General features: G+C 46.3%; 1 protein-coding gene across 2 annotated transcripts; it reads left to right on the top strand.

The window, feature by feature from the left end:
* The first annotated feature begins 81 nt into the window (after nucleotides 1–81).
* On the top strand, nucleotides 82–26,986 carry PSME3IP1 (proteasome activator subunit 3 interacting protein 1). 2 transcript variants are annotated; one of them, XM_090062657.1, is made up of 7 exons: nucleotides 82–233; nucleotides 6,676–6,816; nucleotides 7,010–7,108; nucleotides 14,635–14,757; nucleotides 21,040–21,172; nucleotides 23,163–23,227; nucleotides 26,223–26,986. In XM_090062657.1, exons 2-7 carry the CDS (start codon nucleotides 6,687–6,689, stop codon nucleotides 26,438–26,440), a joined length of 768 nt encoding a protein of 255 aa, XP_089918783.1. In that variant the 5' UTR covers nucleotides 82–233; nucleotides 6,676–6,686; the 3' UTR covers nucleotides 26,441–26,986. The 2 variants fall into 2 exon arrangements, with proteins under 2 accessions (XP_089918783.1, XP_089918784.1); XM_090062658.1 differs by lacking the exon at nucleotides 7,010–7,108.
* Nucleotides 26,987–27,449: the final 463 nt, after the last annotated feature.

Raw genomic sequence — 27,449 nt, 5'->3', positions numbered from 1 at the left:
CCTCCAGTCAGCCAATGGCCGCCTGGGGAGTTGGAAGTCGGGGAAGGGGTGTACTTCAGGGCCGACGCAATGCTAGTCGCGGTTGGCTGAGGGGAGGGTGAGGGACTGTGGCAAGGAAGGGCGCGAGCCATTGGTGGGCTGAAGCGGAAGGGGGCGTGGCTCTGGAAAGATCCTGCGGGGGGTCAATGGCTGCGAGGCCTGGCTGCGCTGCGGACGTCGTTGTAGCTGGGCCGGTAGGTGCGGCCGGGGCCGGGGCCGGGGCCGGGGCCACGTCAACCTTCCGTCGCCCCTTCGGGCTCCGCCGCCCGGGCCAGGGGGGGACCCTACTGCGGCCCCCTTCCAGTCCCTCCTTCCCTCCCTCCGGCAGCCGAGGCAGGGGCGCTGCTACTGCCGTCAGTCGGTTCCGAGAGGAGCTTACCCCTTTCCCGCCTGGCTTGGGCCTCGGCTCTGGCTCCTGCCTCGAGGCGGTGAGGACCTAAGAGCTGCCCTGTGCTGGGACAGGCGCGGGTCGGTCTTGGCCAGTTCCCCGTGTCACATGGGCGGGGAGCGGTGCCGAGAGGGAGACCGACCTGGGTCTGCCCAGGGTGAATCCACCATCCCTCTCACCGGCAGCCTCCAGTATTTCAGGTCTGATTCAGATGCCGTCTGCCCACCTCCTGTGCTCAACACCTACTGATGCCCCTTTCCCCCAAGAGTTCACCCAGTCCCTTTTTTAATCTGCTTCCCCAGCATCTGGTGGTAGTGAGCACCACACTTTAATGACACATTGTGTGAAAAACAGCTTCTTTTTGTTAGCTTTAAGCTTACTATGAACTTGTTTTATTGCGTGACCCCTTGTTTTTGTATTCGGAGACATAGTAAATAATAAATCCCTATTTATTTTCTCTTCACCACTTAGTGTTTTGTCAGCCCTTCTAATGGCCCCCCCAAACATCCCTCTTGTACACTGGACAGCCCTGTTCTTTAATCTTTCTTCATATAAAGCTCCTCTACCATGAATCATCCTTGTTGTCCTTTAGACCTCCTCTAGTTCTTGTATGTCTGTTTTGAGGTGTGGGGCCAGAACTGGGCCAAGTGTTCCTGGTGTGGATGCACCATGGATTTATAAAGGGAAAGATGATACTTTCCATTTTGTTCATAATTCACTTCTTAATAATCCCACTTGGTTTGACTTTTTGATGACTGCTGAGTGCTGAGCTGATGTTCTCAGTGAACTGTACACAAAGACTCTCATGGTCAGCCTGACCATGCCAAAATGCTATGTGTGCATCTGAGAGAATCCACCCCGAGGACTGGCTTTTCAGTGATGCTGTGGGCCATGTCTGTGCTTGTACTGAAGACAGAGATGCACTGATATATCAGTTGCATATTGGATCCACACCAATAACAGGAAAATTAACGTGATCAGCAATCAGCTTTTTTTGGCTGATGTGTCACTGATCAATGCTGCGTGCATGCACCAGACATAGCATGCACACGGCCAGGAATGCAGCTCAGCAGCTTGGAGAGCAGCATCTGGCTGGTAAGTCTGTGGGGAGGGAAGGTATGTATCGGAGGCAGATTGAGGCCCCCACAGTGAGGGAGGGAGTGGGGCAGGGGCAGATGCTGCCTAGCCAGGGGAGTGAATGGAACCTGGGGCTGGGAACAAAACAGAGCCGCAGACTGGTGCTCTGGGGGCATGGGGAGGGGGGGGCAGCTCCCTGTTGCTGTGTGTACCCCCAGGGGAGACATGGGGGTCATGTGCCCACTGGATTTGTGCATGGGGCAAGGGTGAGCTTCCTCCTGGAGGCTTAGTGCCAGGGGCTGGACACCAGCCTCTTCCCAGCATGGGTGGGCTGGGGTGGGGTGGGTAGTGGCAGCAGTGCTGGGAGGGGTGACTGGGGAGCTATGGAGAATTTTGGGGTGGCTATAGCCCCCCTAAATCTCCCCCTTGTGCCACCGCTGCTCAGGTACTCCACTCTGTTGCCTTTCCCTTGGGGACCAGCACTGGCCACGTGTCCCATGCCTACCCTGCAGAACAGGGCTCCTGACGAAGGCAACAGAGCAGAGTGCCCCAAGCAGGGTTGGCACTAGGGGGAGACTTTGGGGGCTATAGCCACCCCACCCCTGGTCCCGAGCCAATAGCAGTGGGCTATAGCCACCCCACCCCACCCTGCTCTCGTGCCTCCCCCACCCCGGATTTGTGCATGCAGCATGCCCCCCATGCCTTTCCCAGGGGTGCACACACGGTGAGAACCTCACACCTTCCCTTCTTGCATGAGGATAGCGAAATCAACTGGTATTAAACATAAGTTTTCTAGTAACAGGAACCACCACTTCATAACTCACCACACATTGAATTTCTCCTACTCCTGTCTTACTGTGTTTACTGTGAATTATAAATAAGGAAGTAAATACAAACACAAGAGGACATTCTATGAGGTATGGGCAACAAAACGACAAAAAAACCTGTTGAATTAATTGTCTTTTAGATGTCACATAGGCCCAGAGTTTTTGCAGGGTTTCAAAAACAAGTGGACACATCCATAATTCATAGTAATAAGAATTTTCAGGGCTTTTTAAATTGGAAAAACTGATGCTTCAGGACATACACCAATCTCTTACAAACAGTTGGGGGAGGGGGACAGAACTTCTGGTACTGACAACTTATATTAGATTGGGAGTGTGAGAGAAATCTATTCCCTGACTATAATTTGCATTACTTGGTCAGTTGCAGGCCACCCCTCCACTCCCAGAGGCACAGACCTGACCCTAAATTGGGGGAAAAGCAGATGGTGGTTCAGTTTGACTGACTTCAATAAAATTCCCTGTAGGTTTCAGAACTGTTGCAACGCTTGGAAAAGATAACCATTTCTGAAATGAAAGAACCTTGAAGATTTTAAAAACTGAGCTTACTACTTGTACATGCATCATGAAATAAGCAGGTGCCAGATCAGGTGTAGAGGGGACAGGAAACCTGGCTAGAACCCAGTCTTAAACATTGCACAAGTGAATCCTTGCTTTGTCCCCAGAGAGAGGCTTCTGGAGTGTTAGAGAAGAGGAATGATGCTGTGCAGTGACATTCAGTCCCAGCCAGATAGATCCAAACTACCTCAATGCATAAAAGTACTGAGATGCTTTGGAACAGCGTGACTATTCTGCCTCAAGCTGCATTTCAGTAAAGCAGAGATAATATTTTGAATCCAGTCACTTTTCTCCAGAAAAAACTGTAACAGGAATTTGCTCTGAAAAATATTGCAGCGATCAATACTAGTGCCACATAAGCATCACTGGTATCATGCTTGATTCTTTTACTCGTCATTGTTTGGCAGCTCATCTGGATAATATTACTGAACAAGTTTCAGTACTTCACAGAAAAAATGTGGAGAAATTAATATACATTTTTCAGCTGATCCAGTGTGTTGAATAGATTTGGTCCATTAAATAACAATAAATAAAAGTAAAAAGCAGCATCTCTCATCATTAGTATTACAAATGCAGACTAGTTGTATTTCCACCAGTCTGGGGAGTTTTTGGAGGGAGAAAAGAGTGAACTTCATTATATGCTGGCATCTAAATATATGGGCATTCTGAGTGCAAAAATTCTGTTTTATCTTGCTGCAAAATGGAAGAAACTTTATAAAAAGATGTAATTTTTTCACTGAAAAATGACATTTTGCATTTCCGTTTTTGCTTCAGGATGTGGCTGTCAGGAGAGATGGCATCTGCTGGAATGGTTTTCAGCCATAATTTGCAAAATGATTCTGAGAATGATGTCCTATACAAAGTCACTGTTAAGCTGAAACACCACTTGGAAGAATATTTTTGATAACCATTGTCAGCAGAAGAAGGCCATCTTTTGTTGATAAATTGACTGTCTGAATGCAGCAATTCTATTTAGAATGTGATGAGCCTGGAGCAGACATATTCCCATGCAAAATTTTTTAGTCCTTATTAAATTACTGGGTTCTTTCTGCTTCACTGCTCTTTAGCTCTCCCACATGTATAGGCCGTCTTTCACCATTGCATCTGAGCCCTTATCTCTTTCTAAATAGGGTCCTGAGATGCAAGGGTTGCACAGCAAGTTTTGTTGCTTATGGCAGTATGGCTAGAATGGTGATCTTGTTTTCAAGGCCCTGGCCTTAAACCCCTGAGATAAGCTCCTTGCTCCTCAGTGGATTTCTTGTGCGATTCTTAGATAAGTTACTTCAGTCTAAGTGATTTGGGCACATTAAGTTACAACTGGCAACGTCTTTAAAAGGGTTTTGTTTGTGCAAGGCAGAGGCCTCAGAGTTGTCTGAAAATCTTGTGACCACGTTTTAGTTCCAGTTTTTGTAACAATTCAGTGCTGTGTTTGGTAGAGAATGTGCGAGTAACGCACAGACTCACTACAACGATATGTATTCCTTGTATTAAATTTCAGCCCAGAAGTAGGAAGAGACTTCTTCCGTGCCAGTTTTAACATGTGGGTTAGCAATGTAGCCTTTTTGCCACAGTTAACTTTTCCCTACCCCAGAAAGTAAGAAGCATGTAGCATCCTTTCTCTAGGGTGGCTAAGCTACAGACAACCTTAATCCTGGCATTTCTATTGCATAGCATCATACTGACCTGCACACAGTCCATTAACAAGATTGAATCCTGCGCACAGGCCTTCTACACTTGGACTAACAAAGTAACTGCTAGCAATTATAGATTATGGCCTGTTGACTAGCATGAGAACAGGATGATACAGTTTGTTGACTGAGGATGGTGAGACTGGCATCCTGGGTTCTTCTCAAGGCTCTGGAAGGGAATAGCTAATATTATTATTCCACAGGCTAACTGCCTGTCAAGAATGAGGGGGCTGGGGGGAAGGGCCTGGGATGGAGTGTTGCCACCTAACGCCCCATGCTGCTGCTGTTCCGCCTCTTGCAGGGAGCGGGATGGGGGAGCAGAGGCTAGCGCTGCTGGGCCCAGCTCCCCCACCCCCTGTCCGGTCCTCAGCGCAGCTTCGGAATCATGGAAGCGCTCCCCCACACTTGGAGCACTCTGGCTGTTTCAGCCAACTAATCGGAGTGCAAATAAAGCATGACGGACAGATGGACAGACTTAGGCATTTATACTATTAGAACTAGCAAATAGCCCATCAGGAATGACAGGGGTGCGGGGGGGTGGGCCTGCGTCCTTCCCCTGCCTCGGGCCAGGGCTGGGGCCAGGGCTGCTTCCTGCCTCCCCCTTGCCACTTTGAGCCAGGGCCAGGGCTAGGTCCCTCCCCGCCTCTTTGGGCCAGGGCCACTGCCCGCTTCTCCCCTGCTGCAGTTGCCAAGACAGCCAATCAGAGCACAAATAAAGCGTGGCTGGCAGGCAGGCAGGCTTAGGCTTTTATAATATTAGAATTCTGGTGCCCTCTTCCCCTGCCACACCATGCTTGACTCCCTTTCTGCTGGTTCCTGTCCTGTTTCTAGCGCAGTCCTAGCTGTTCACATTACTCGGTCACTTGCATCATTCCAAGTTCGAGTCAGCCCTAGACTCACCTTCCCCACAGTTCTTCATTTCATCCTAGTGTTCCACTGTCAGCTGGCTTGCAGTCCTCCGCTTCCCCGCACTTCAGCTTCCCGCCCACAACTCTGTCAGTTTTTGCCTTGCCAAGCACCTTTTCCTAAACCCAACTGTTGTCCTTTTTTCCTTTCTCTTCCATGATGCCTGGGTGCCAACAGGAGGCCATTGAGACGCAGCTAAGACGGGCTCCCTGCAGTTCCAGTAGCTGGTCTCACTATAGCTTGGATCAACAGTTACAAGGAGCCAGAGGGAGTTGTAGCCCTAGGCTCAAGCATGCTCAGTCTTTCAGTGGGAGTGTTGCCTTTGGAGACTGACCAGCGTGCTGTGAAGGGATCTGCTACACTTAATGAGCTTGGCAAGTTTGGCTGCTGCCTTCTGAGACTTCTCTAGTGAGCATTTACAAACTCCAGGTTTTCAACCTCTTATAGTTTGGCCAAATTTGGGTGGATTTTTGCAGGGTAGTAAAAGCCCTGACAAAAGCCACCCCCTGCTCAATTTAAAGTCCCTGTTTCAAAACGGGATGGGAGAGGGAAGAGAGGATGTTTGAATACCTCAAACCGGTCATAAATGTTTTTAAACATGGGTATATCAGTGTACATTTCCTAGCCTTGTTCTTGGAAATGGCTGGGCTGTTTAGAGTCAGAATTTCCAGAAAGGGTCCACTGGAGATAGGCACACATTGTGGAAAACTCCAGCTTAAGTGGCTTAAAGTTTGACAAAGTTACAAGCAATAATCAAAGCAAGTTATAAGTATGAGACAACTTGAAAGGGTGGTGCTACTTTGATATGCAGGATGCAGTATCATGTTTGAATGCCCACTTAGAAATTTGTCCTTTTCCCTTTTAAATTTTGTGGCTACATGAAAATGCACATTATTTGGGAGCTGTGTATGGAGTAAGGAGAGAGAATGGAGACTTATTAGAAAGCTATCTGTATTTTCTGCGTGTGGTTCTCAGCTGAATTTCCATACTATATTGTTATTAAGTGCTGTCAAAACACTATCACAGTTCCTACCTTGTAGAATCAAACTCAGTCTTGAAAGACCTGTATTGCTTATAAATGTAGCAGGGATACTTCTTCAGAATACACCCGTCTTGTGCATCTGATGGAGTCTGGTCCCCACTATTATTTTGCAAAATTATTAATTTCTTTGCACAGGCTGTTCCACAATGGAAGGGGGAGATGGCACTGCTGATCTTGTGATCAACAAGAGATTTGTGTCTGAATCAGAGCTAGACGAACGGCGTAAAAGAAGACAGGAAGAATGGGAGAAGGTTCGGAAACCTGAGGACCCAAAAGGTATGAGGATAATAGCTTAGTAATTGCAGGAAAGAGATCTAAAGAATTTAGTTTTCTTTACAAAAAGAAAGGAGCCAACAGCTATGCTTCTGAGAATGTAGAAGAACCTTAAGTTATGGAGAAGATAAAGATCCATGTTTGCTTACTGAAAAACAGTTAAAAGTCTAATATACATTCTTGTCTCTTGTCCCAGAATGCCCAGAGGAGGCTTATGATCCACGTTCCCTATATGAAAGGCTGCAAGAACAGAGAGAAAAGAAGCAGCAGGAGTTTGAGGAACAGTTTAAATTCAGTAAGCACCAGCAAGTTGTTTTGAGCTTAAATCCAGAGAACTGCATGCTGATACTTAAACAGCTTTGTGATATACCTGGCTAGGCAGACATACTTTTGCCTCTTGGTTTGTTATATCACAGTTCTGAATAAAATCATAATCTAAGAGCAGGTGAATGGACTGTTCCAGCTGCACATGCTGAACTTGTTTGCAGCAAGTTGGTACATTTTAATCAAAACACATGTTTCTGTGAAGTATAGAAATATTATCCTCATTTTACAGAGAAAGAAACTAAAACTGAATTATGTCAGTTAATTGCACAGCTGGAAATTGAATCCAGAATCTCACTCCCAATCTGGTACTTTAAACAAAAGGCCATCTCTCCCCTGCTTATTAGTGTGAATCACTAAGAATTATTTCCACCAGTTTATCTCATCCTTCCTAGCCAGGACCAGTTGTATACAAACATTTCTCAGTAGCTGTAGTGCTCTAACAAATGTTTTAAAAGCAGTCATGTGGAATGTGGTAGGTTCTTCATAAGGTAGATATTCCAGTTTCCATCAACTATTAAAATTGCTTTAGTTTTGAGAAAAAAATAAACATCAGGAGAATAATAGTTCTAGGGACAATTGAATGGGGAGAGTTTGCCTAAAACTTTCACCTGCTGTTCTCCATCCAAATAAGGTTTTCCTTTTTTCTGTTGTTAACTTCTCTGTAAAGAAGTTCTGTTCATCTGTGGACCTGATTCTAGAAATCAGGTGTTTGCATAGTAAATGCTTATAGCAGGGGTGTCAAATCTAGCTGCGTCATCCAGCCCCTAGTGCTGGCTCCACACAGAGCCAGTGCAGAACCGCCCTCTCATGGCAGATCTAGTGTCTGCTCCAGCTGGTGCAGGACTGCACTACATCGCTGCCTGCTCTGGCCATTCTGGGACACGAGCTGCATGTGGCACCCGCACTGGCCACGGACAGCACAGGTTCCAGAGCAGGCATTGCATGTGACAGAGCAGGTGCTGGACCCACTATTTGAGGTGGAGGGTGTGTGTGTGCCTGTGCCAGATGCCCATGGGCTTGAGGGTGTGTCCCTGCCCAGGACAAATGTGACAGCTACCCCAGCTGCTCCAGGACCCATGCTGCATGTGGTGTCTGCCCTCGAGCAGGTACCTTGTGTAGCTCACATCCTGATCTAGGCAGTGTGCGCCATGGCACAATCCTGGACTGGCTGGAGCAAGCACCATGGGCACTGGATCCAACACAGTGGGGGCGGCAGGGAGGGTCCATGGGGCTGGCCCCACACAATTCATTCAGCCTGTAGACTGGTCTGGAGCTGCTCACCTGGCCCATGGGACCAGATGATTTTGTCACCCCTGGCTTACAGGATCTCTCATAGTTGGATTGCTTTTTGGGAAGGAAGTGAGGAGGAGTTAGTCAACTGAAGATCAGTTTTGGGCTCCAGCAAGTTTACTTTATCAATTGATTAAAATTATTGATTTTCTGAAACAGCAGCTCACAAGCAGGATGCTGCAATATCCCCTCTCCTGCCTCACTGGAGTTCTCTGATCCCTAAAGCAGGCAGAAGAGCTGGCTCATGGCACAGCCCTTTTCAGTCTGAAACATCCCTGTCTCTCTCTTTAAATACAGAAAACTTGTCAAATGAAAACTGAACTGTTGCAGATAAGAGAAATGGAAAAAAAAAAAGCTTTTGGATCTGTCCAATTCTCTCATTTTTAGCAATTCATTTTAGAACAGACTTTATTAATAAAGACATATTTGTTTCCTGAAACACTGCATACACATATACATCAAATGGTAGACAGATGAAGATATTACTGTAAGGCTTTATATAACAGATAAATGAGTAGCATTGTTCAGAAGACCTTACTGTCACAGATTGCTTAAACTGTTGGAGTTTGTCTTCATTGCAGCAGGATTAACCTTTGAAAAATGCAAATCCACTACTGCTCTCCACAGCTTTCTATGAAGATACTTGACAGATCTTTAAACTGTTATTGTACTCTTCTAAATTTTCTCTCTGAACAGGGATTGTAATCAGGGTGTCTGCAGATAAATGGAAGTTCTCAGTTCTGTGGTCTTCTATGTATTAAATACTTGTGAAAGCTGTTTATTGCATGGAACGATAGCGAACTCTGCTAGCCCAGAAGGAATCTTCTTTTAGAAATACGAGGACTGCAGCAACGCATGCCTCATACCACTGCCAGGAAAATCACCTCCCCAACTGCTGAGATCTTCTGTAGAATTGAGAGCTTCTCTTTGGTTTTCTTGCCTTTTGAGTTCGGGCTGCCTCAGATGCCATTGCCCCCAAGTGTACCAGTTGTGAGAGTTCCACTAGGAACTAGGCAGTCAGGAAGGCCAACCGTACCTTGGCATGCATCCACAGATGCATCTCGAGCAGGTCCAAGGAGGTGATCCCCCCCCTCTATGCGGCACTGGTCAGGCCGCAGCTGGAGTATTGCATCCAGTTCTGGGCGCCACACTTCAAGAGGGATGTCGACAGCATGGAGAGGGTCCAGAGGCAGGCCACTCGTATGATCAGGGGACAGCAGGGCAGGCCCTATGAGGACAGGGTGCGGGACCTGAACCTGTTCAGCCTCCAAAAGAGAAGGCTGAGGGGGGATCTTGTGGCCTGTTATAAACTAGTCAGGGGGGATCAGCAGGCACTGGGGAAGTCACTGTTTCCCCGAGCACCGCCAGGAGTGACCAGGAATAACGGTCACAAGCTGCCAGAGGGTAGGTTTAGGTTAGCTATCAGGAGGCGCTACTTCACAGTCAGGGTGGCTAGGGTCTGGAACCAGCTTCCAAGAGAAGTGGTGCAGGCTTCTACCGTGGGGGTGTTTAAGAGGAGGTTAGATGAACATCTTGCTGGGGTCATTTGACCCCAGTATTCTTTCCTGCCATGGCAGGGGGTCAGACTAGATGATCTGCTCAGGTCCCTTCCGACCCTAGAAACTATGAAACTGACTGAGAATCCATTTGTTTTATATTGACCACTAAATCCACCTTCAGACCTTGGGTCACTAAGACAGAATTCTGTTGTTGCTGAATTACGTGGGATTTGTTGGTCTAGAGCAGGGGCGGGCAATTATTTTGGGTGGAGGGCCACTTACCCAGTTTTGGTAGGCTGTCAAGGGCTTCATGGGTAGCCCTGCCCCTTGACAGGTGCCCCGCCCCCTGGTCACCATCTTGGGACCAATGTCCCAGGGCCAGCACCGGTGGGGTCCAGAGCGGGGCACAGGCGAGCAGGGGTCTGTGGAGCTGGGTTGGGCTGCACCAGCAGGGAGTGGGAAGCTGGCCTGGCTCCATAAAGCCCCTGCCAGCTGAGACCCCACGCTCCTGCCACCCTGCTCTGGGCCCTACCGGCACTGGCCATGGGACACAGGTGCAGGCGCCGTGCTCCCATTGGCCCCCTGCCCACTCACACCTAGTGCCCCTCAGCCCTGTGGTACAGGCCAGGGGCAGCACTCAGCCCTGACCCCCTGCTCGCCAGCAGGGAAGACACTGGTGCTGAGCATGGGGAAAAGTGGCCTCTCACCTGTCCCACGGCCAGCGCCCCACGCTGCAGGTGGCTGCAGCCTGTGCGGGGCTGTTTGGAGTAGGTACAGGCAGCTTCATGTGGGCTGCAGTGCTGGGTGCTGGCCATGGGGCAGGCAAGGGGCCGCTTTTCCTTATGCTCAGCACCAGCTTGTAACCTGCCCCACTGCCAGCCTGCGGGGTGAGGGAGAAAGCAGCCAACCCCATGCCCGGTGCCCCACACTGCAGCTGCTCGCAGCCTGCCTGGGGCTGCCTTTACCTGCTCCTGACAGTTCCATGTGGGCTGCGAGCGCCTGCAGCATGGGGCACCAGCCATGGGGCAGGCAAGGGGCTGCTTCTCTCCGTGCAGGGAAGGAGCCCAGGGAAAAGCTGGGGGGGGAGTGGCCCCTCCCCCGCCCCATGGCCAGTGCCCCGCGCTGCAGGCGCTTGCAGCCTGTGCAGGGCTGTCCAGAGTGGGCACATGCAGCCCCATGTGGGCTGCAAACAGCTGCAGCGCAGGGCACTGGGTGTGGGCGGGGAGGGGCTGCTTTTGCGCCCCCCCCCCCTTGCCTGGGGTCCCCTCCCCTTACCTGAGCTTCCCCTACCTGGGCAGCCCAGCTGGGACTTCTGGCTGGGGGGGGGTGGGGCTGGGCGGGCCCCACTGTTGTTGGAGCCTTCCAGGCTTCCCCTGGGTCCTACTGCCCTTAGTTCCTGTCATTTTTTACAGGAACCAAGGGCAGAGAAATAATAGTTTTCTACATTTTTTTTTAGGGGCCTCATGGGCTGTATTTTGCCTACCCCGGTCTAGAGACTCAGGGGGCACATCTACACTTGTATATCAATGCGATGCAAAAAACTCTGGTGCCTGTTGCGCTAGAGTTTATTGCCCTGGGCGCCGTGTGTACATGTGCACCCAGGACTGCAGCACACTAAGCTGGGTCAGAGCAACCCTGACTGGCAGGGGGTTAAGGGGGTCAGCCTGCCAGCCTGGGGCTCCTCCAACCCCACTCAGCGTGCTGAGGAGGGGCTAACTGGGTCACAAGGATGCTCTAGTGTGGGGCTAGTTGGCAGGCAGTCCCCACACTGAAGCACCCTCATGCCCCAGTCAGTCACATCAGCGTTTGCACATGTGGTGTTGCAGAATAAAATAACTCTGCAGCAGGATAGTACTTGTATTTAAAAGTATCATATAAGCATGGAAAATTAGGGTTGGAAGGGACTTCAGGAGGTCATATAGTCTAACCCCCTACTCAAAGCAGGACCATCCCCAACTAGATGATTTCAGCCAGGACTCTGTTGAGCCGGGCCTTAAAAACCTCCAAGGATTAGGATTCCATCACCCTTCTAGGTAACCTGTTCCAGTGCTTCACAACCCTCATAGTGAGAGAATTTTTTCTAATACCCAACCCAAATCTCTCTTGCTGCAACTTGAGACCTTTACTCCTTGTTCTGTTATCTGCCACCATTGAGAACAGTCCAGCTCCATCCTCTTTGGAACCACCCTTCAGGTAGTTTAAGGTTGCTGTTAAATCCCACCTCAGTCTTCCGTTCTCTAAACTAAAAGCCAGTTCCCTCAGCCTCTCCTCAGAAGTTGTGTACCCCAGTCCCCTAACCATTTTCCTTGCCCTCTGGTGGACTTTCCAGTTTGTCCACATCCTTTCTGTAGGGGGGGCCCAAAACTGGACATGGCACTCCAGCTGGGGCCTCACCAGTGCTGAATAGAAGAGAAGAATCACTTCCCTCTATCTGCTAGCAGCGCTCCTACTAATGCAGCCCAGTATGCTGTTAGACTTCTTGGCAGCAAGGGCACACTGACTCATATTCAGCTTATTGTCCACTGTAACCCCCAAAGTGGACAGTTACCCCCACTGTAACCCACTGTAACCCCCTTGTCTGCAAAGCAACTGGGTCGGTTCCCAGCCTGGACCAGTGCATGGGATTGTTTCCTCCTATGTGCAGGACGTGTCCTTTTTGAACTTCAGGGCCATGTTCAGATGTGCTTGGATGCTTGATTCCCTGGGGACTACTAGCAGCGGTGCACAGCAAGTTACTTCAGGTGGGGTAGAGGAGGCTGGGGCCAGCACTGGGCTGGCCCCAGCAGCCTTATTTGGGGTCCTGGGGGCATGGCTGGTAGTGGAGTGTGGCTCTGGCCAGCCAGGCTCCAGCTTCAGGCAGTGCATGCTGCTGCCATATGTGCCACTCTGCTTTTTTTATGTCATAGGTTTTTTTCTTACCCCTGCCATGTGGAGAACAGAAGAATGTGCAGTATGTACTGCCACAGATGTCTCTGCGGCACCACATACCACATGGCTGCGCTTATTTAGACGTGGCCCATGAGACTCCTTTGGTCCAATCCTCCAATATGTCAAGGTCTCTCTGAATCCTAGCCCTACCCTCCAGCATATCTACTATTTCCCCCAGCTTGGTGTCATGTGCAAATTTGCTAAGGGTGCACTCCATCCCATCTTCCAGATCATTGATGAAAATAATGAACAAAACCATTCCCAGGACTGTCCCATTGGGCATTACACTTGATACGAGCTGCCAACTAGACATCGAGCCATTGACTACTATCCTCTGAGCCCGATGCTTCAGCCAGTTTCCTTATTTACCTGATAGTCCATTTATCTAGCCCATACTTCCTTAGCTTGCCTGTGAGAATTGTTGTGGGAGACCGTATCAAAAGCCCTGCTAAAGTCAAGGTATATCACATCCACTAGTTTCCCCACATCCACAGAGCCAGTCATCTCATCATAGAAGGCAATCGGGCTGGTCAGACATGATGTGCCCTTGGTGAATCCACACTGACTGTTCCTAATCACCTTCTTCTCCTCCAAGTACTTGGAAATGGATTCCTTAAGGACCTGCTTCATGATGTTTCCAGGGACTGAGGTGTGGCTGACTGGCTAGCCTGCTGCGGAGTTTATTAGTTTACTTCAGCCTAATAGCTCTGCACACATAGACAGTGAGATGTTTACTGTGGAGCCAATTACTATATTCTGCAGTAAACGTCTTGTGTAAATGTGCCCAGGGCATAGCACTGTATACTTTAAAAATGAGGGCTAAAACTTAACTTTTTGCAGAACTTTGTCTTGATTTTGACAATATTTTAATATGAAGTCGCTCCCATTCCAAAGAGAGGCTTAAGTGGGTTTCTCAGGGCTTGCCCTCAAGGTAGTATAACTCAGCCCTACGAGGCACAAAAGCACAACCCTCTTAATGTGCAAAGTCACAAATCCTCTTAAGGAATTAAGTATTTATTGGGAAAAACAGCGAAATTGAGCAAGTTGTGACTAAAAAGAATTTCCAGGGTGACCACAAAGACGAAAGGCTTTTTGCCCTAAGCTTTTCATTAGCTCTTTAAAAATGTGTGGCTGTTACTTAGTCCCCTTTGCATAATAAATTTAAAAGAACTTTCTAGAAAACTGTTTACCCTATGTGGGAGAGCAGATAAGTTGCAATTCTAAAAATTTAGGAGAGGCTAAGCATGTTAAGAGTATTTTAGTTTTCACTGTTCTTATAAATGCAACTATGTGATAGGGTACAGGCTGCTTTCTTTAAAAAAAAAAAAAAAAAAAAAATGCAGCCTGACAGTTCTTGAATGTTTGGGAGCTCAGCTTAGTTAATATGCAGTCTTATTGTTTGGAAAATATTTCTGCTGCTTAGTTATAAAAACAATCAGGTCTCAGTGCAGATTGTTTTCAGAAGGGTTTATCTTCAGAAAGGTCCATTATGGATGTAGCTGGCACAGCAATGGTGTGTGATCATTGGGACACAGGATGTCAGCAGCAGCCCTGGGTTCTAATTCTTACCTGGCCCGTGAGTATGTGCAAATCTTTTTTTTTTTTAACCCCACTGTCAGTGGTGTTAGAACTTCTGTACAATGTGGATTAGTATCTACTGTTTCTAAAGCACTTAAATGGAAAGTGTTATAAAACTGTCATTCCCTTAATTCTCCATTCTCCAAGTTTCCTTAATAGTCTTTCTTATAAATATGCATTGGTTTGTTTTTTTTTCCAGAAAATATGGTAAGAGGCTTAGATGAAGATGAAACAAATTTCCTTGATGAGGTTTCTCGGCAACAAGAGCTAATAGAAAAGCAACGAAGAGAAGAAGAACTGAAAGAACTAAATGAATACAGAATATCCTTTGCACCGAAATGGCTGGTGTCTTAACTTTTTACAGAGGAAAAAGCCATTGAGCTATAGTTGTAATGTGCTCCAGTCAAACTTACCACGTGTGGCCTTTTTTCAAAGCAATGTTCCTGTGTAGCAAAAGGTTGAGGGTCTGCCTCTGAAGTTTACCTTTGTTCTCACTACAGCTCTGTCAGTATCTCTGGTTTAATGCATCTTCAGTATTTCCCTATTTTCTGGTTTCCTAATAATTGCCATTTATTACGGTAAGTGTGAAATATAACGAGAAAGAGGGTGCATATAAAGAAAGGACAGACTATCCCTTTAGCCTATGTCAGTGGTTGGGAACCCCCGGCACGTGTGCTGAGCATGGCACGTCACGGCCAGCCCTGGCTTCGGGTATCTGCTGCCAGCTGGGAGCCCGGGCTGCTCCCAGCAGGGCTTACAACATCCCAGCTGCCTGTTGGGAGCAGCCTGAGCTCCCAGCTGGCAGCAGCTACCCAGAGCCAGGGCCAGCTGCAGCTGTGAGGCTCCAAACAGCTGTGCCAGGCTCCGGGATCAGCTCTGCAGGTGGTGGGAGGGGCCTGAGGCTCCATGCTGGCAACAGCTGCACAGGTACCTCAGGGTGGGCTGTGCTGCCCCACTGTCTGCTTTGAGGTGCACACACAGTTGCCACCAACATGGAGCTGATACCAGAGCTGCGGAGCCTGGTGCAGCTGTTTTGCAGCCTGCCTGCTGCTTGCTGCAGCTGCCCAGAGCCCAGGCTGGCTGCAAAGAGCTGTGCCAGGCTCTGGAACCTTGCTATCACCTTTGTGCCAGGAATGGGAGAGAGACCGGAGCTGCACTGCCTCAGGCCCTCCACTCTGAGGCGCAGGTGCTCATGCTGGTACAGAGCTGATGCCGGAGCCCGGCACAGCTGTGCTGCAGTCGACCCCGGCTCTGGGTAGATGCTGCCAGCCAGGAGCCTGAGCTGCTTCCAGCAGGCAGCTGGGATGCTGCAAGTCCTGCTGGGAGCAGCCTGGGCTCCAGCAGCTGCTGACAGCCACAGAGCCTGGGCTGGGGGGCAGGGGCTTTCAGTGGGGGGTGCAGGGCAGCAGGGCTGGGGGGCAGGGGCTTTGGGTTGGGGGGCAAGAGGCACAAGCAGGTCATCCTGCCATGTACACGTTGCCCTCGTTTTGTTTTTCTGGCATGCTGGCACTCCAGCACCTTCCAAGGTAGGCATTGTGGTGTTTTTTGGCACTCTGGCCAAAAAAACATTGCCTACCTCAGCCTAAGCTTTACTTCTCCCCTCTTAAAACAAGAGTCAAATCCACTTTCATCAGGATGTTCTTTTTATGTGTTCAGTGATAATGAAGACACTATTTGAAATAGCTGTTGAATTGAATTATTCTATTGCTTTTGAAGTCCTTAACGTTTATTTCCCCCCGAACTACAGAACCAGACATTTAGAATAACATTGTCCCCCTCCTCCGTATTGACCAACCAAGGACATCTGTTCATTTGCTCTCCTTGACCTTGCAGTGGTAGAGACTGAAATGCTTTGGATTGTATAGTGTTTCAGACAATGCCAGAAGCAGGTTCATTGAGAAGTACTGGAGAGCAATGTAGGATGCATTTTGTTTTTCCTCCCAGCCCCAGAGGAGCTGTGAATGAGCCAGTGAACTCATTCGACTGGCAAAGGCAAAGAACAGTGAATTGGGAACAGGACAAAGGCCTCAGCTCAGATTTCTGTAAATGGCAGACTACCTAGATTATGGTAGTGGCTTGTTTGCATTTTCTTATATGTGGATGATTCTCTCTCATCTGGTCAGTATCAACAGAAAGAATTATTTGTAAGAAATCAGCAAGTGTGGTACAAATTCTAGTGCACTTAGAACTGGAAGAATATTAGAAATGGGAGTAGGTAGAGATGAGATGAAACAAGAAGTGTCAAAATACTATAAAAAGACACTAAAGAAAATTAAGAGAGCTACAGAATCAAGCTGAAGATTTATTTTTCTGTTGCAGTAAAAAAAAAAGTCCCAGTTAACTATTACGAGGTAGTCTTAACTGCAAACTCAACGCTTAATGGCACCCGTGTCCTTTGCATATTTTCTGATGTGGTGGGATGGGATGGGTGGTACTTTGCAGATAATCTTTTACAAATGACCCGGTACAGTTACAACTGAGAGTGCTTTATGTGGGATGTAGTTGGCACATGCTGTAGAATTGTTTCCTTGACTTACTGGGACTGACTCTGAATGGGATATATTTAGCCTTTAGCAGTACTTCCTTAGGGTCTGCTGGATGCTAAGCTATGCATGGCAAATCTGTGCTGTGAAAACAACTGACCACACTAGCTAGGTCAAGCAAGTCCAATATTGAATCATGCTAGTCTAGAAGGAATCTTCCTTTATGCCTTAGCTAGGCAACATACTAACCCCTGAAATGACTGGGATATTTTTAGGTTATTGGTAAAGTTAGCTTTTTACAGTGTTAAAGGCACGATGGACAGGAAGGGGGCATGGTATATCCACTGTTATGAATCACAGAATCCATTCTGCATATGTCTGTTGAATGCCCTCAGTGAGGATTTTTAGTATTCAGCATGGGACTTGGGAATTTGACAAGCAGTTTTGAGCATCTTGGTAATTTCCAGACTTTACATCTGTATGAAATAAGGTCACAAAACTTGTAAAATAGCTCATCTCTACCTTAAATTATTTTAGATGCTATTTCCCATTAGCTACAAACAATTTCTGCACCATTAACTGTTAATAGTCGGTGCCCATACATTTTGGACAATATAATTGTATACAAACAAGGATGTTAATGTCTTTGCCCCAGAGATCTTTCCAGTCTAACAAGCAGACAGAAAATGTTGCTTCTTATTGTTCCATGTGAATTTCTCAATACAGGCTCTAATTTAAACTATCTAAAGGCATTAATTCACATATTCCTAATTACTTAACAGTCCAGAAGTCATTTTAAAGGGGAAAAAGTGTATCCCAGCTGATAAGACATTTGTCCACAGAAGCATTGCTTGAAATGGTCTTCATGGGATTGACTTGGACAAATCAATTTCCATGGTTAACAGTGGGAAATGGTGCCAATTATGGGTGGTAGTTAGCTAATTCTTTTTCTAGATGAGTTAATTTTGTAGGTTTCTCCTTAAATCTTAACACTTTTTGAATGAGGCTGAGAGTTTCCTGTTGATATAGAATGCTGTAAGTTTTATAGGAGGACCTACTAGCAATTCCAGTATATGAATCTGCTAATTTCAACAACAACAACAAAAGTTGCTCATCATCTAGTTGCCTAATTAAGGCATAATACAACAATGAACCTCCTACCCTGATGAAAAAAGACAAAAGGAACCACATGTTGCAACATGACACTATTCAGAAGTGTTAGGACATGCAAGTATTGAGCAAGTGTTGTTTGCTTTGTAACCACAGGATGGCATCATTATTCTATGATTTAAAAAACTAGCATGCTGTAGAGAGGCATAAGTCACAAACATGACAAAATAGTAGAGCTGTGCAAAGCTTCGGTCCCCGATTCAATTTGGTGGAGATTTGGCCAGGTTTGGTGGCCAGCTCTCTGAATCTGAATTGAATTAGAGGACCCTTTAATCTCTCCGAATCGAATTGAAACCCTCCAAATCAATTCGGAAAGATTCAGCGATTCAGACATAGACACAGCTTTAAATGCTTTTTCTACATACTTCTAGGTAGCAAGCAGTTCGTGAGTGCTGCGATGCTGTGGCGCATGGAGCATCCCACAGGAGCATGGGGGCTCACCAGTGCGCTTGACAGCAGACCCGGAAGTGGATCAGAAGCACTTCCGATCCACTTATGGGTCCACTGAGGAGTGCATGCCCCCCCATTCTCATGTCCCCCCAGCTTGGCAACTGGTGCCTCCTGGGTCTGGGGGGACAGGGCGCGAGGGGGGTGCTCCAGCGCACTCCCCAGCGGACCTGGAAGTGCTTCCAGTCCACTTCCAGGTTTGTTGTTGAGCACATGGGGGGGGCCCTCCCCCACACTCCTGTGGGACACTGCATCTGCCCCAGCATCCCAGCGTTCACAAACTGCACTGGTACCTCGAGGTATGTAGAAAAAATATGTAAAGCTGTGTCTATGTCCAAATCGCTGATTCTCTGAATCAGCATCGAATCTTCAGATTTGGATTCAACCGAATCGAATTGGGGACATTGATCTGAACTGATGTATTGAATCACTGTCCCCAATTTGGGCCAAGTCCGAATCAAATAGGGCCCACTTTGCACACCCCTACAAAACAGGGTTAAGGACAATTAACATGTCTCTGGACAATAAAGTACAAATCAGGGGGCAACTCCTTGTTAAACTTTTAAGTTCAAGTTTTTAAAAAGTGCTGGGAGATCTTGAACCTGCTGTTTAAACAGAATGTACAAGGACTTTGGCATACCCTAAAATTGAGTATTTGTGCATCTGTTGCGACTGCATTGATTTGCCCTGCCAAATCTAATTTTCCTTTTCCTGGGTGTTCGCTGCAACAGGTGATAATGTATAATGGTTTATGAACTTGGATTTAGGTATTTGTGCGGTCAGCTCATTCATGGAATTGGAGTCAAAGAGTTTGCAGAGCTGAGTTAAGGATGCCATTTGCAGGGTTTTACCTTTACCTTTAAACTCAAACTGACCTCCTCCATGGGCAGCAAAACAGATTGGTGTTTGTGCAAACTCCTGGGTTTGGCTCAAGACAAAAAGGTCTTATTCCACACGCACACAACCCCCAGCCCCCCTTGCTCCCTGCAGCTCTGATTATCCATCTCAGGCAGGGATTCACCTGCAACCCACTTTGTTAAGTTTTAGGTTAGTTATTGCCTCTGAGGATATTACTGAAACTTATTAAAAGTTAAAAAACTTACCTTCTGCTTTACCAGCTTTTTTAAAAGAACATATGTTGAGGGAATAGCTCCTAAGGTACTGGCAGCATGGCATCTTGGTTCAATGCAAAACCTTCCCCTTGTCTTCCTAGAGCAGGGGTGGGCAATTATTTCGGGCAGAGGGCCACTTACCACGTTTTGGCAAGCTGTCGAGGGGTGCATGGGTAGCCCCGCCCCTTGACAGGTGCCTCACCCCCTGGTCACCATCTTGGGACCAAAACTCTTGCCCCCTGACCTTTGCCACCAGAAGTCCCTCTGCTCCTTCCCCCGGAAGTACATTTTTCAGCAAGGGGTTTTGACATCTCGGAACCAGAAAAGTACCAAATTATATTCTAAAACGCCAACATCTAAAACATTCATTAATTTGATTTCAAAAAATATTTTTGCCCTGGTTTACATGTGTTTGTGTAGTATACACAGTGGTGATTGCACAGTAGATTAAAATGAAGGCTTACGCTTGTGTGTTGTGGGGGCTTGGATGTGTGGGGTGAAGGAGCATGTGGGTGTATGTGTAGATATGTGTGATGTGGGTGGGTATGGAATTTGTGGGGGGATGTGGGGGGGAGTGGTTGGGGTATGTAAGAGGGTATGGGTGTGTGGGTCTGCGTGTATGGCAGTGCGAAGGAGAGTGTGGGTATATGTGTATGGTGGGGTGTGCATGTGGGACTCACCCTATGAACACACACACTCTGCCCCTGCCTACTCTCTCTCTCTCTCTCTCTCTCTCTCTCTCTCTCTCTCTCTCTCTTCCACCCTCCCCCTTTGCCTCCCGCCTGTATGCACACCCCCCCGTACTAGCAGGACTCCATGCTCCCTGGTCCGGCCATGCAGCTGGGAGCCACGTGGTGCTGGAGCAGGGCAGGAAGCATGGAAATAGCTGTGGGTGGACCGGGCTGGGCTCCTGTCTCCTGCTGCTGGCTCCCCCTGGATCCTACTTCCCCTGGCTCCTGTTGTCTTTGACAGGCAGCCAGGAGCAGATAAATATTTTCTAAATTTTTTAGGAGTCCCACAGTTTGGACAGAATGGCCTGGAAGGCCGGATGCAGCCTGCGGACCATATTTTGCCCACCCTGTTCTTAAAGTAACCAAAGAGCAGTTTCTGCTGCATAGTGTACTAATGTAGTCTTTTTCTACCCCCAAGTCCTCCAGGAACAGGCTGCGCACCAGACAACTCTAAACGGAACAAGTTAAAGTAGTTTTCACATTCTCTTATGACTATTAGGTGCCTCCTAAATGCATTCAAATAAGCTTGTTCAGGTGGAATACAAGGCACCACAAATGAGCTGCAGTCTGCCACTATCAGCAGGCTAAACTGTATGTAATGCTGAAATGCCTGCTCTATTCATCTCTCAATTCCCAGCTGATCCTTAACCCTTAACTCACAGCACTCTCACTAAAGTGGGGGTCAGCACAGACCCAAAGAAGGAAGCAGAGAAGAAATTGCCAATGAAGTCAATGGAAAACAAGAACAAGTTCTCTCAGGCAAAGCTGTTGGCAGGAGCTGTGAAACACAGAAGGTTAGTTTCGCACCTCTATATTTTCACAAAAAAAGGAACAGAGTTAACATTATAGAGTTAGGCAAGCCAAAAACTGCTTCCGGAAGATTGTCAGAGGTGTGAACCGTACTAAAGAAGGGGAACTAGCCTGTTTCCATAAGTTCTCTTAAGTTGTGGGGAAAACTAAAATGATTCAAACCAATAAGCCAGTGAGAGGCAAAAGGAAAGCCTTTGTTGTTCTAGGACTGTGTTGGTGTCATGAAATTTTATGCTTAGATCTGGAAGCAGCCAGTTTTCTCCATCTTACTCACTTAAAAGTACTCCATTGTGGCTTTGTTCATGCAACTATTACTGATTCAGATTTGCACAGTATATCACCTTATCATCTACACCTAATAATATTGCATAGTTTTGCAATATAATTGTGTTTGGGCTTATTTTTGTTCAAAAAAGGTGATTTGTATTAACTTGATCATGAAAGTATTGAGCAAGCTTCCTGCATTCTCCACCAGTTTATTTACATTAATACTGATATGGCAAAGCCTCTCTATCCAAAGGATGTGGAAATTGTGTTCAAGGATCACTATTTAGCCTCAGACTGCTACCATAACTACTAGTTTTATTACAGATTTTGAACAGTTCTCCCCTACATTCTGGATTCAGACCCCAAATTCAGTTCCCAGAGACAAGTCATCTGATGACAATGACTATCTGTCATGAATAAGTATCTAAAATTAAATGAGTATTTTGAATCTGGCTTTCTTTGAAAGAATAAGAGATCTCTTCAGAAGTTTCTGATATCTGGGTGGATATTTTATCCCCAGTACCACAGTAATTTTATTTGTGTATAATCTTGAATGTTCAATGAGTTCACTTATAGGTTTGTCTGAAATTCTTCTTTCAACACATGATATACAGCTTGCCTGGGCTTTTAACGTAGCAGGAGGGAAATAGATGTTCACTTGCATTCAAAGCTATTTTTTTCCTCCTTAATCTGTGGCATTCAAGTAGCAGATTCTGGAAAAGGAACTGGCATGTTTCTTGATGGCACATCCGATGGTTGCAGATGGCATCTATTTGAAGACAGCATCTCAAAATTGACATGTCACTGCCTTGACAAAGTCATTTTCTGCAGTCAGTCACTTTGTTTTCCATTTCAAACTGGCAAAGACCAAATAGGGATCAGTTCAGCATCTCCAGACTTTATTGCCTGTCCTTGCAGCATCTCTGAGCTTTATTGCCCATCTTTGGCAGTAGGTGGACATGTGTTATTGGAAATTTATTCCATGACTAACATTTTGGCACAGAGATAAGTTTAATTTCCAGTGCCACTTCAAATGAAAGGGAAGAGCCAGCGGTAGCGTTACACTGCTGCCTAATCAGCCTATTTCGAATATGGGATATCAAAAAAGTGTTTCCCCCATTGGTAGCAGAAAGCAAGAACATAGAGGAAGAGCAGTACCTAGTTCATTAAGCAGAGGATGACTATAGAGTTCTCTGAGTGTGAGGATTTGGAGTGCTTTCAAAGCAGCACCCTTCTTCCTTCCCTCCTCCCTCATCCACCATGCTCTAAAGTACCCTTTGGACTTGAAGAAAGAACACTTTTTTTCCTGCTGAGAACAACACTGCACCAGAGCTTCCATTTATGCTGGATTGATTGGGGTTCTCCATGCATTCAGGAATTGTCTAAATTTTTACAGAATTATTGCTCTAGGCAGGTGGGAAGCCTTACAGTTGCCATGCTTTGATTCTGGCTTTGATTCACAGATCCGAGTTTCTAGTCCCTGATGTGTAGTGTAGACAATGTGCTGGAAGTCTGAATGATCTTCAGCAATCCATTCTAGGACCGTACAGCAATCCCTGCCAGGCCCCAATTAACAGCAAAGTTAGTACCACAGATGATAATCAGTGGGGCTAGTATTCAGTTTAGTTCAAGGCAAATCTGGCTTTATAATTGTGTGGTAATAAAGTGGATGCTGCTGTCTAACCAGACAGTTCTACATTTTTACAGTTCAGAAGGTGGAAACAGCGTCAAGAGATTGAAACTAGATACTGACCATGATGATAAGAATCAAGGTATGTTCTGGCTTTGAAGTGCAATATGCCAAATGCTCTTTATCTGTGCGTCTCATTGATTTTGCCAGTGTTGCATCTGTTAGGAAGTCTCATCTTCAGACTCAAAAGAAAAAAAAATGAGTCCAGCTGGACTGTGTGGTATAGACAGACCATAATGGTTTTATAGCATGTCAGACTGAACTACAGGTTTCCCTCAATTTATGTGGGTTCTGTATGTGTGAATTCGTTGTTATGCGATGAGCTTTTTCATACCAAAAATTTGTTATATGTGAAATAAATTCACTCGTATGCAGTCAGTGTGGTAGAAGCCTGCAGTCAGCTGCTTTGTGCAGTGCATTGTGGGAGTGACGCGCACGAAAATATAGTCGCCTGGGTGGATCTGTGCTCCTCGCTACAACACGTGTTTCTAGAGTTGCCATCCCCATTATGGCTTCTAAGCATCCCGCTAGCTTATCTCCTATCCCTTTTCCTGGTCCATCACCACCCTCTCCACACCAACTAAACATCACTAGCACCTTGTGCTTGTGTGTGCTATCTGCTGTTGGTGAGTACCAAAATTGTCTTGTAAAAGTGGTAGAAATGGGTCTGGGGGCCAGTATAGTTGAGGTCTTGGAACATATCCCTATTTGTTACGATGTGAAGTCGGTTCCCTTTATGCAAATTCGAGTTATGCACCATTTTTCAGAAACGCATGCAGCATAAAGCAAGGGAAACCTATACTTTGTAAAGGAGAAGAGATGTCATTACAGCCACTGGTTAACCTTGCAGCCACTTTAAGTTTAAAAATGTGCATGTGCAGTCTTGGTTCAGACAGGGCTCCTGTGCTATGACAGTACTGGCCATGTACAACTATGCAGTGTTGTATGTATTGGTCAGGCTGCTTTTCAGACAGCCAAGGGATATTTGGCTGCTGTATGGAAACACCCACCTCTCAGTTGGCAGTTGCTCCTGGCTTTTCTGGGGGTGAAATTTAGGGCTTGTCCACTGTCTCCATCATGAGCCTAGGAGTATTGCCAAGGAAGTTGGCTCCTCCACTCAGCCCTACCTATTATGTGCCAAAGCTCCAAAAATAGGGAGTGTAACAGATTCATCACGGCCTCAAGATTGTGTCTAGAGAGCTGCTCTCTACCATGTATCTTGGCACACATCCAGGGCTGTGCTGAACTACCTATGCTACCTACTTTCCATGCTTTGACTTGCAAGTGAACAGTCCTTGGTGAGGCTCTTTGGCTCACTTTGAGATGATGCAGATGTGCTCCTAAAGTCTCTAGGATTTTTTAGTCTCCTTTTGCTTTAGTGCTTTTATGAAACTATGTAAAATACCATCTTGTATAGCAGGTCTCCCTGCCACAATCTGTAGCAAGTATAAAACTCAAATGCAAGAAAAAAGCATAGGCATAAAATGGAGCAGTAATACCTATTTGTAATGAAGAATTTATTGCTCTAGGAAAGGTGACAATGAATCACTAACCACTCAAGATGATGGGCAGTTCCAAGAATGAAAGTTATATCAGTGCTAGTACCTTTTTGTTGGAGAAGCAGTGTTCATTCACAGGTGCAGGCCAGTTGGGTTAAATTTGTGGATATATAACCTTAATTCTTGGGATCATCTGACTTGAGTGGTTTGATATTTGAGGGAAATAGAGGAGTTGCATTTAGCTCAAAAGATTCTGAGAGACTTTTTTGGGGAAGCTACAGTATTAAGACTAGACTTCAGTTCTCTTGGTTTGGGGCCTGGACTCGAGGCAGTTTGACTTGACAGCTGTTTCTTGACAGGTGTAGCTTTTTTCTGGACAAAGCAACTATAGGAGACTAATCTCTGGAGCTTTAGACTCTGGGTCTCGCCAAAAGAATTCTCGTAATAAAAGCATCTTGCAATGACTATGGGAAAGCACACAATTATGCATAAAGCTGTTAGGTTACTCTCTTATATTGATTTGCCTTCTCTTTAAATCTTGAGCAGATACGCAAAGAGTGACTTAGAAATCATAGAGAAATAGGCCACAGCCAGTCACTAGTGCTGGGCTGGTATTAGGGTCCAACTACTTTTGCCAGCTTTTTCTTCAAAGCCAAATGTTAGCAAAGCAAGCAATTACCATCACAGTGACTTCTGCCTACACCCACTCAGCACCACAAATGGAGTCCAACAAGACTGATCCATTAGTAAGAATGTGTTTTGATCATGTACCTTTCCTTCCCCTGGGGGCCCCAGAGCACTTTAGAGGGCTTTGCTGCCTAGGTATGATGCACTCACTGAAGAGCTCATTCAACCTTGGACACAGCAGGTGGTCTAACAGAGGAAGGAATGATGGTCAGGTTCTAGCCACCACACTGTCATGTTATTTTCCCCTATCCAAACCATTCTATACAAATCTATAATCTAAACACTTTGTAATTACCATCAACCCTGACACAGCACGACATAACAACCTAACAGGTAAAGCAAGGGAACCACAGCAGCCAATGTCCTGCTTCTATAAAAGGTTGTTACCTTGATGTGTCAACTGTCAGCTGTTCTTGCACTGTTTGGAAACTAATTTGGTTTTTGTCATCCAAATCAAAAGGGAAAATAGGACTATCTGCATTTTATTTTTGTATTTATTTATTTTTATTATTATCATTTTACCCTTCCCAATTAACATGTCTGTTCTGCGACCTGAAAGTGTATTTTTATTTATGAATGTAGTGCCTGTGACATGCATCAGGCAGACAGTCTCTATTCACAGTCCAGGGCTAGATTTGAATTAGATGAAAAACTCCATATCCCTTTATTAATCCTCATAGAGATCCATCCAGTCTTTCCTGCTGGAAGAAGCTTTAGTGTAGCACAAAGCCACTTTATTTGTAGTGGCTCAGGGAATGTTCACAGTATTCAAGTTACAAAAGCATGTGTATGGCATGCCGCTGTTTTGATGGTCATATACTGGTCAGTAGCTGCTGGGGCAGACAAGCATGCTCCTGCCTTTTGGCAACTAATGGTTTTAATGTCTTTCAGAAAAAACATCTTGTGTTCCACTTGGGAGCAGCTCAATGAGTGGCTCTTCAGTCCACTGTCCCTCGGCAGCTGTGTGCATCGGTATCCTGCCTGGCCTTGGAGCTTACTCAGGAAGCAGTGATTCTGAGTCCAGCTCAGATAGCGAAGGCACTATTAATTCCACTGGAAAGATTGTCTCCTCCGTCTTTCGTAGCAGCAGCTTCTTTGATGGTCCATAACAAAATCCCTCCATGTTAATGTAATACAGGGTACCTTCCAAAGCCGTATAGGATGCTAGATGCATCCTTTTGCTCTAGGCATACCCTTCCTTGCTAACCTCTCAAACTTTAGCCTTCTATTACCCTCCAATAATATCAAAATTAATTGAAGCTATTTCTCTCCCCCTGCCCTCCCCCAACTTCTTCCATTTCTGGGGTGCAACCTGAGCCCATTTTGATAGGTTTCCAACCTAAAACAATGAGGGAAAATACTGCTATTGTAACACAAAGGTGGGGGGAGGAGAGAGCCTTTTAAAAGTTTTTATGCAAAGATTTTTCCTGGTGATCTCAGTTTTATGAAGAAACTAAAGGGTGCAAAGCATGCACTTGAAGCACTGAAGTCCTGTAGAAATGGCCATGTGTTCTGTTTTAAAATGTCATTTTTATTCTGTATTTCAGAAGTGGGGGCAGAATAAAAATCAGGCAGATGGTGACATTGTAGATTGCCATGACACTGTAAAGAAGTTTTAGTGTTAGACAATTAAAGAAATTCTGAATGCATTCTTATCCTGTCTCTTGCCATTCATAACTTTTCACTGATAAGTCATTCCTGTTCCATTAAGCAGTGCTAGTGTGCTCAGTCCCTTCCCATGACTGATTACAAAGGACAACACTTGCCAGTACCCTATGAAGAGGAGATAGCAACACACAATCCTTCCTCTGAATGGACAGGTCTTTTTGAAGCAATCAAATTTTGCTGGTTTAGCACAAGCCTTTTTGGCCTCCTTCCTCCTCAGGTACCTTTTAACAAAGCAAAATTATTCAGCTTTTCACATTTCTACCAGAATTGGTGGTGGCTTAAAGCAACTTTTGACTGCAGACTATTACTGTTGTTCAGAAGAAACTTAAGTGGAACAGTATGTGCATCTGAGATGCACTCTGATGCTTGGCAGGACTTGTATTGGGATGTGGGAAAGACAAATACTTCAGTAAACATTCTTACAGGCATTATGAACTAGGAAGCCAAGCA

The sequence above is a fragment of the Crocodylus siamensis genome, chromosome 9 (genome assembly GCF_052110815.1).
Source record: "Crocodylus siamensis isolate JL-2025a chromosome 9, ASM5211081v1, whole genome shotgun sequence".
NCBI lineage: Eukaryota > Metazoa > Chordata > Crocodylia > Crocodylidae > Crocodylus > Crocodylus siamensis.
Note: the sequence above shows the minus strand (reverse complement) of the source record. Positions and strands in the feature narration are given on the sequence as shown.

Bases quoted from the DNA above. Each gene is read 5' to 3' on its own strand.
- PSME3IP1 (XM_090062657.1), top strand. From the start codon at position 6,687: ATGGAAGGGGGAGATGGCACTGCTGATCTTGTGATCAACAAGAGATTT. The intron at 7,109-14,634 runs GTAAGCACCAGC...TTTTTTTTCCAG, and splicing joins TGAGGAACAGTTTAAATTCA to AAAATATGGTAAGAGGCTTA. The intron at 14,758-21,039 runs TATCCTTTGCAC...CCTTAACTCACA, and splicing joins AGAACTAAATGAATACAGAA to GCACTCTCACTAAAGTGGGG.